The 8,865-nt window shown below is 48.0% G+C and overlaps 1 protein-coding gene across 3 annotated transcripts in view; it reads right to left on the bottom strand.

Annotated features, from left to right (window-relative positions):
• Positions 1–1,511: 1,511 nt before the first annotated feature.
• The window catches only part of LOC124862729 (histone acetyltransferase p300-like), a 31,107-nt gene continuing 23,753 nt past the window's right edge, over positions 1,512–8,865 (bottom strand). For all 3 annotated transcript variants that reach the window (XM_047356805.1, XM_047356806.1, XM_047356807.1), the window contains 7 exons: positions 8,382–8,532; positions 8,030–8,290; positions 7,784–7,949; positions 7,440–7,607; positions 7,191–7,352; positions 5,914–6,195; positions 1,512–5,828 (listed from right to left, as the gene is read on the bottom strand). In XM_047356805.1, the coding sequence (XP_047212761.1) occupies positions 2,682–5,828; positions 5,914–6,195; positions 7,191–7,352; positions 7,440–7,607; positions 7,784–7,949; positions 8,030–8,290; positions 8,382–8,532 (4,337 nt within the window). In that variant the 3' untranslated portion in view covers positions 1,512–2,681. The remainder of the gene's footprint in view (positions 5,829–5,913; positions 6,196–7,190; positions 7,353–7,439; positions 7,608–7,783; positions 7,950–8,029; positions 8,291–8,381; positions 8,533–8,865) is intronic.

Below are 8,865 nucleotides of genomic sequence, written 5' to 3'. Positions count from 1 at the left end.
CACAAATGTCAGGCTTCTGAGAAGTATACCCATTTCTATGCATTCAATACTTGGTAGGGCCTCCTCTTGAATGAATGACTGCATCAATGCAGCATGGCATAGAGAAAAGCCTGTAGTTCTGTTGAGGTGTAATGGAAGCCCACACTGCTATGGTATTTGCCTTCAGGTCATCTGTCTTGTTGGGTCTGGTGTCTCTCATCTTCTTCTTGACAACAGCCCATAAATTTTCTATGGGGTTCAGGTGTGGGGAGTTTGCTGGCCAATCAAGAACAGGAACACCATGGTCACTGAACCAGCTTTTGGTACCTTTGGCAGTGTGGGTAGGTGCCAAGTCCTGCTAGAAAATAAAGTCAGCATCTCCATACAGCTTGTCAGCAGAGGAAAGCATAAAGTGCTCTAGAATTTTCTGGTAGAAAGCTGCATTGACTGTGGATGTTGACCAACACCAGCAAAAGAAATGCACACTAAATCATCGACTGTGGAAACTTCAGACTGGACTTCAAGCAACGTGGATTCTGTGCTTCTCCACTCTTCCTCCAGACTCTGGGACCTTGATTTCCAGATGAAATGGAGAATTTACTTTCAAGCTGAAAGCAGGACTTTGGACCATTGAGCAACAGTCCAGTTCCTTTTCTCTCAGCCCAGGAAAGACGCTTTTGATGTTGTCTCTGGTTCAGAAGTGGCTTGACACGAGGAATATGACATTTGTAGACCATGTCTAGTATTTGTCTATGTGTGGTGGCTCTTGATGCGCAGACTCCAGCCTCAGTACACTCCTTGTGAAGCTCTCCTAAATTCTTGAATGGATTTCACTTGACAATCCTCTCAAGGCGGCGGTTCTCCTTGTTGCTGGTGCAGCTTCTCCTACCACACTTTTTCCTTTCACTCAATTTTCTGTTAATATGCTTGGATACAGAACTCTGCGATGACATTTTGTGGCTTACCCTCCTTGTGAAGGGTGTCAATAACTGTCTTCTGGACATCTGTCAAGTCAGCAGGCCTCCCTATGATTCTGTAGCCAATGACCCAGAGTGAAAGACCCTTTAAAGGCTCAGGAAACCTTTGCAAGTGTTTTGAGTTAATTAGCTGTTGGGGGGCACATAATGAATGTACAAAAATGAACTTTTCCATTCTAATTTTCTGAGACACTGAGTTTTTGGTTTTCTTTACCTGTAAGCCATAATCAACATTACAAGAAAAAAAAGCCTTGACATATTTTACTCTATGTGGACTTAATCTATAAAATAACCGTTTCACCTGCACTTATGCAATATAAATTTTTTTTTTAGATGTACCTGTACAGTATTGACTCAAATAGCTTTTTAAAATAAATGGTTAAATTCATGTTAAATTATATCACCTTGAAAAAAGAAGTTTAAATGAGTCTTTAAAGCCTAAACTTAATGTGAAATTCATGCATGTGGACATATACAAACTTCTGATAAGAACTACATCAAACCCACAACATTCAGAAGGTGCCAAGGGTTAATAAACTACATGCAGGACAGAACTGTATTGCTAATTTTCATTTTATTATATAAAAAAAACAGTATCTGAGTCCACAGTTTGTTTCCTTTGTACAGTAAAAAATATTAAATTAACTCCCAAAGTTCTGAGCAGAAAGATAAAGAGGATACAGTTTTTAAGGAGGGAGCTCGACCTCCCCCAGAGGAGGATAAAAAGTCCAAAGGAAGCAGCAAAGGGGACGAGGAAGAAAGAGACAAACCGCTCATATTGGCATCTTTCGCCTCATTTCTGTACAACACAGTTCATTTGGATCACCATCCTCTGTTTACTCAACAGTAGAATCCTAAAAAAAAAAAGAAAATCCACCCATCCCGTGTTTGTACATCCCAGCCCACATATGAAAAACGTTACAGGCACAAAGGTATGCATCCCCCCCCTCCCCAAGCCTCCGCAGCTCCATCTGAAGTCTCTAAAAGGAAGGAGTGGGCACACATTCGAGGGAGAGGGCTTTGCATGTTTGCGAGGGGAAGAAGTCTCTTCCAGCCTGACTGATGGACGCCAAAAAAAACGTGTCCGTCGAACATTTCGGACTGAGCAGAGCCACCATCTCGGCAACAAAACACCGATGTCGTTTCTACCTGGACAGTCCCGACTGTAGACAACTAAAGCAAAATAACAAACTACTAACAGAAAGAGAGTACAGGAACCAAAGTGGTCTCAGGACAGCCACACCCCATCCCCCTGATCAAACAGAATAAATAAAACAAGCCCAAACGACAGCGAAAAGAAAATATGCATCGTGTTTAAATTTACACCAATAACTTGCATCACTGCAAAAACAGACTAAATGATGCAAAACAAACAAAAAAATTACTTGCATTAAAATAATTTTAACCCTTGACCCCCTTTTAAAATCGTAAAAACATATCTTAAAAAAAGGCAAGTACATTTTACTAGGGAAACCCCCCCGCCCTCTTTGTCCTCAGTTGGCAAAAATATATATTAACAGCAATAAGTTACCATTCATTCTAATTCATTTAACAACTGCTCCATTTATTGTTCATCTCCCATAGGAAGTTCAGTTCAATGCATCTTTATTGAAAACATTTTAAATAACTTTTTAATAATAGCAAAAAAAGTGTAAGGAATAAACAATAACACTGTCCTTGGTGAGTGCAGTTTGTGCAGAAATTCACTGAGCCTCTCTTCAGCTCCTACATGTGGTCTAAGGAGTTGTGGTTCATCTTCTGGCCCATTGAGTCCGGACCGCTGCCACCCGGCCCATGCAGACCAGCCATGCCGCTCAGTTGAGAAAGCATTGCGCTCTGCTCAGAACCAAACTGCTCCATAACGTTCTGCTGCTGGCTCGTTGGCTGCTGCTGCGGGACTACCATTCCTGGATGGTGCTGGTTCAGATGGCCTGGGTGCGGAGAGCCCGTCTGCACCTGTGGGGAGATGTGATGCGGCGACGGCTGAGGCTGCATGCGTGGAGATGGGCTGGAGTGAGGTGGCTGGGACTGAGGTCTGGGTGAGGGCTGCGGCGAACGCACCTGGTTGGCAAGCGACGTTGGCAGAGCCTGGCCCTGCAGATGGGGATGTGGGGACTGGGCCATCTGCTGAGGGCTCATAGGATTGCTGTGTTGGGCTGGTGACCCACCTGAGCCGAGGTGTTGTTGCTGCTGCTGCTGCTGCTGCTGGAGCAACCTTTGCTGCAGAGTTTGTTGGAATAGGACCTGGGAAGACTGAGGGGTGGGTCCACCTTGAGTAGGCTGTGGGCCTTGTGGTGTTTGCTGAGGAACACCTCCGCCCCCACCGCCTGGCCCTCCATCACCACTTTGAAGGGCAGCCATGGTATTCTGCTGCTGCTGCATCTGGAGTTGGTGCTGCAGCCTCTGCTGGAGGGCAGCTGTGGCCTGCTGCGGGACAGACCCTGGGTAGCCCTGCGCCTGCTGACCTTGGGGGCCTCCAGGAGGACCCTGCCCCACCACAGGAGACTGCATCCCTGGTTGTCCCATGAATCCCTGCCCCTGAGGAGGTTGTGGCTGCTGGAACTGACCGTGATTAGTTCCCATCTGTTGCTGCTGCTGCTGTTGTTGCTGCAGTTGTCGTCTCATAATCAACTCTCGAACCTGAAGATTGTTGAGACTTCCCACCTGCGGCCCTTGGGCTTGCATACCTCTTCCCACCCCTTGCTGCTGTAAACCACTGAGCATTGGCCTCTGTTGCTGCTGCAACTGCTGCTGTAACTGCTGCTGCTGTTGCAATTGCTGCTGCTGCTGCAACTGCTGGTGCTGCTGCTGCAACTGCTGCTGCTGTTGCAACTGCTGCTGCTGCAACTGCTGCTGCTGCTGTTGCAGCTGCTGCCGCTGCAACTGCTGTTGCTGCTGCTGCTGCAGCTGTTGTTGCTGCTGCTGCAACTGCTGTTGCTGCTGCTGCTGCAGCTGTTGTTGCTGCTGCTGCAACTGCTGTTGCTGCAACTGCTGCAGCTGTTGTTGCTGTTGAACCTGCTGTAGTTGAGCCATGGAAGCCATGTTGACATTCGTTCCTCCCTGACCCCCCATATGCATCCCTGGCTGGCCTGCAGCAGGAGCATTCATGTTCGGTTGTGGGTTCACTCCTGCAATGACATTTCCAACAGGACCTGCTGTAGGGCCGGGACCTCCTCCTGGAACAACCTCTGGTCCACCTGGCCCTCCCTTATATTTTGAAGATCTTTGCTTAATGAAAGCAGACATGAGCTGTGGATTGGATCGTAGGATGTTGAGTACTTGCTGTTGCTGGAGTGGTGAGCTAGGTGAACGGAGGGTGCGTAGTAGCTCCTGTAGAGCTGCTTGGGGGATGTTTCCACCAGCAGATCCTTGCTGCTGCTGTACTATGTTCATTATGGCGGCATGCCCCTGAGTTGGTTGGTGCGAAGGCTGTTGCTGCTGTTGAGCTGCCATCATGGCTTGGTGGCTCATCTGGTTCATCATAGCCTGCCGTTGTTGTGGTGGTATACCTGGGCCTGTCCATTGCTGCTGCTGAGGGTTCTGGAGAGGAGCACCCATCCTTTGCTGTTGCAGCTGCACCTGTGGGGGCAGGTTACACTGCTGGGGGGACTGCTGCATGTGCCCACCACCGGCCATCATCCCCTGCAGGGCACCTTGCTGCTGATCCATGTGGGCTCTTGCAGCTGCTTGGTTTTGCGGCGGGATTCCCTGGGATCCAACCATCCCAACGGGTCCTGTGTGACCCATGGCCATCTGCTGAGCTTGACTCGGTTGGTGGTGTGGGTGAGACGGCATCAAGCCTGTAGCTGCTGCTACTTGTCTCTGCAAAGCCATCTTCCTTTGGGCGTCAGCTACCTGTTGAATCTTCAGAGCTATTTCTACTGCTGCTGGTGGGGGGCCCGATTGGGGCTGCTGAAGCGAAGGCTGGCCTGTGGACTGACTGGGAGGTTGCTGGCCTCCTATGTTTCCAGGCATTAAAGCCCCACCAGGTTGCTGAGGAGGCGTTGATGAGCCAATAAGCGGTTTACCCTGGGACTGGTGGATAGGGGAGGAGCCTGGTAGTCTGTTGGCATAAGGTGGGTGAGGATTGGATCCTGGGCCACTTTGCTGCTGCTGGATCTGAGGAAGCATCTGTTGCTGGTGCTGGGGAGAATTCATAATTCCTCCGGCCCCACCAGGTCCACTGGTCATCTGCTGAAACTGATTAAGTGGATGTTGAGAAGGCATCCCTCCTTGCTGCTGTTGCACTCCGTTTCCTGGTCCCTGTGCTGGGACTGAAGGCATATTCTGAGTTGGGGTGGAAGGGGTGGGAGGTTGGGTGCCAACTGATGTCGGTGTACTGGGCGCTGTGGTGCCATTGTTTCCCGGTGATGGAAGTCCTACCATAGGTCCTCCAGGTGGCCCCCCTGAAGGCTGACCGACCCTCTGCATGGTGGCCATCCTCCTCCTTAACATCTGAGCCTGCTGGAGCCTGTGCTGCAGCTGTTGCTGCCGGAGCTTCTGCTTGATGTTCAGACAAAACGGGACGGGACATTTGTTCTCCTGGCAGTGTTTTGCATGGTAGCAGCACAAGGCAATAAGCTGCTTGCAGATAGGACAGCCGCCGTTGGTCTTGCGCTTGCAACCCTTTGTGTGCTGAACAACTCGTTTCATCTTCTGACAAGATGGGAGGGAGCAGTTGGCGTTGCGGCATTGGCATGCATGGACCAGTGACTGGATGCAGCGCTGGATACTAAGGCGGCGAGAGTCACCAGGACTCTGAGTTGCTGCTGCAGCCTGGTTGTTGCTATCATCATCCAGGCCAAGCCCCAGTTTATCCATCTTATGCTCATGGCCTTTAGTGTTGTAGCAGGTGATGCACAAGTCATAATCCTGAAAAAAAGAGGAGAAAATGGGAAATAATGCAGGCGAGTTTTTATATTTTTCGCTTTTCTGGCCAAAACATCCTTATTCTTACCTCACAAACGGTGCAGTGGAACCGCGTTTCAACATGATGTTTACACTCATTACAAGTGTACACAAAGCGGTCCTGGCTCTGATTGTGAAGCTCCACCAACATACACATGGAGCTCCACTTGGACCTCCTCAGAGAACTGAACTCCAAGTGCTTGTCACGGGCCAAGGTCAGGAAGGCGTCACGGCCGTCCATCAGGTCACAGGCCATTAGGGGGTCGGGGTCCGTGATGGAGGGCAACGAGTTGGCGGTGGGGCCAGCAATTAGGCGGATGACAAAGAAAACCTACCCAAATGAAATGGAAAAAGTTGGTTAAATATTGAAAAAATGTATTTCTTTAAAATCTGTTTTTGGTATTTTTGTATTTCTAGTGTATTGCCACTACAAATAATACAAAAGTCAATTTTGATAACCAAGAACAGAGGAACAGCAGCACTACCACGATGCCAGATCAACAGATCGTATAACAGATCAATATATTCAGATTCTTATGCATCTTTTCCATTCAGGGTTCCAGAACCGCACGACTCCACTCCACTTGACCTCTCTCTACTCAGCAGAAAATCTATTGTGTTTCCACTGACTCACAGATGTCAGCATTGTGTGCCATCCTTCATAACCAACCAAAACATGTTGTCATTTTTCCAAGACACCACCTGCTAAGATGCACAGAAAAGCCTGGACCTCATCGTTGCACCAAGGGTTAGACTTGCTGGTTGCTTGTGAGGATTCCATGGTTTGCCTGTAGTGAAGCGAGTTTGGAAAATGGTGGCTGTTTTTCTGCTCACGGACTCATACAGCTGATCACATCCCATGGCCAATCAGTGAACAGCAGTCTATTCACGCCACATTTCGGCCCTGCTATACCCCAAGAGGACCTGCCACCAAACAGGTATCAAAAATGCCAGTGCCAGGCTGGAAAAGCCATTAATTGCGTATTAATAATCCGAGTGTAGTGGAGCTGAGTGAAGATTATGGAAAAGGGGCTTGCATAAGCTTCCCTGTCCGTGCTAAAGAAAAATATCCCCACAGCATGAGGCTGCCACCACCATGTTCATATATACTATCTAACAAACCTCTGAGGCCTCAATAGAATAACTCATTTATGCCAAGATTCATTTACACACAGCTTGACTATTTACAAATTAGGTGACTTCTGAAGGCAACTAGTTGCACTTGATTTTATTTAAGAATATCAGAGTACAGAGGGCTGAAGACATGAAACATATCCCCTCAAATAAAATCCCAGAGCAAGTGCTACAGGAGTCAGACTCTAGTACCTCTTTGTGTTTCTCCATGGTGGCGTAGAGTTTCTGGGAAAGGTCATTGGAAACACTGGGCATCCCGGGTTTCTTCTTGTTGGCTCGGCTCAAGCTGCTCTTGTTCTTGTTCGCCTTTTTATTGTTCTTCTTTTTGGCGCTCTTGCTGTCTCCTTTTGTGGCCTGTGGATGTTTAAATAAAGACAAAGTCAATGCACGTTGTGAGACTGGGTTAAGATGTGACCACAAGCAGATTCTTGCTCTACTCACATCTGTGCTCTCATTGGAGGTGCTGTTCTCCTCCCTCTTCCTCTCCTCTTCTTCCTGCTCCAGTTCCTTGATGCTCTCCTCGAGTACGTTGGGCCAGAAGTCGCCCTCAAAGTACGGCAGCTCCTTGGCACTAGTCAGGCGGTCTTCTGTTGCCTGCTTGAAGATATCCTAAAGACCAAAAACACAAGAGATGCAATGAAAAAACAAATCAATATCTTAACAGAAGTATTTGCATTTTTTGTGATGTGACAAAGCGTACAAAAGTTCAAAGTTCTGTAACAACTACAGTATTAATAGCCTGGAAACAAATAAATTTAAGCTAGATTTCTAATAAAAGGTGTCACCTTGTAATCGTGGATGATTCGCTCAGCAACAGCCTTATCCAGCATCTTCTTGTACCACTCCTGCAGGCGTTTTGGCTTTGGGATCTTCTGGTCCAGTGGGTGACAGTGGAAGATGTAGTCGTCCCCCTCACTGGGAGGACAAGCCCAAATGTGTCCCGTTGTATACCTGTGACAAGATTTTTTTTTTTTATTCACCAATATTAAAATGTACCTCTTGCGTTTTCAGAAACACTCTTGTTCTCTTACCCCAATCTTTTGACGTACTCCAGGTAGCCTAACAGGATCTCATGGTAGACGACGGTCCTCAGGTGTCGAGGTTTAAAAAAGTGCACACTGTCCAAGTAAGAAATGTATACCCGTCTTTGATTTGGTTGTGGGCAGTCGGAGCCGTACTCTTGAACATGCATGCCAAAGAAACAAACATCAGCTCCGTCGATGTCCTCGAACGCGAAAAGGGCTTTCATCCTGTACGGGAAAGACTTGGCCATCTCTCCGTTGTCCACAAACCTGGAAGGAAAACAGCCATAAAATTCAGGAGAAGATAACACTAACCTGAAACAAACATCAGCATAAGTAACAACTACTCATTAAAACTCACCTGGACTTCATGCCCGGCTTGACATCGACCACCTTGTCTGAGACGTGGACCACACGCACGGTGACTTCTCCTGACTCAGGGTGGCTCTGCCGTTTGAGGTAGTCGTTCACTCGCGTCTCCAAATAGTTCCCCAGCTTTGTCTGAGGAAGTCCTGCAACAGAAAATACCAAAGAATGAGGAGATGAAAAAGTCTCTCACTAAAGGTCCAGGGCTGACCACATTTATTGGTATCCCTGGTAAAGATGTGCAAGAAGCTTTAGAAAAATGGATCTTTCATCGCAGCAGCCGAACCTCATACCGAAAAATAGTTGAGAAGTCCAACCTTTTTAATTTGAGCAAATGTATTCAGCGTGTGGGGGGGGGGGGGGGGGGGGGGGGGGGGGGGGGGGGGAGGGGAGGGGAAAATCTGACTTTAAGAAGTTTTTTTTTTGGCAATCAAAGGGGGCACACAAAGGCGCGGCGCTGATGGTGTAGGGGTTAAGCA

This window comes from Girardinichthys multiradiatus, chromosome X (genome assembly GCF_021462225.1).
Source record: "Girardinichthys multiradiatus isolate DD_20200921_A chromosome X, DD_fGirMul_XY1, whole genome shotgun sequence".
Taxonomy (NCBI): Eukaryota; Metazoa; Chordata; class Actinopteri; order Cyprinodontiformes; family Goodeidae; genus Girardinichthys; species Girardinichthys multiradiatus.
The sequence above is the reverse complement of the archived record's forward strand: the minus strand, read 5'-3'. Positions and strand labels throughout refer to the sequence as shown.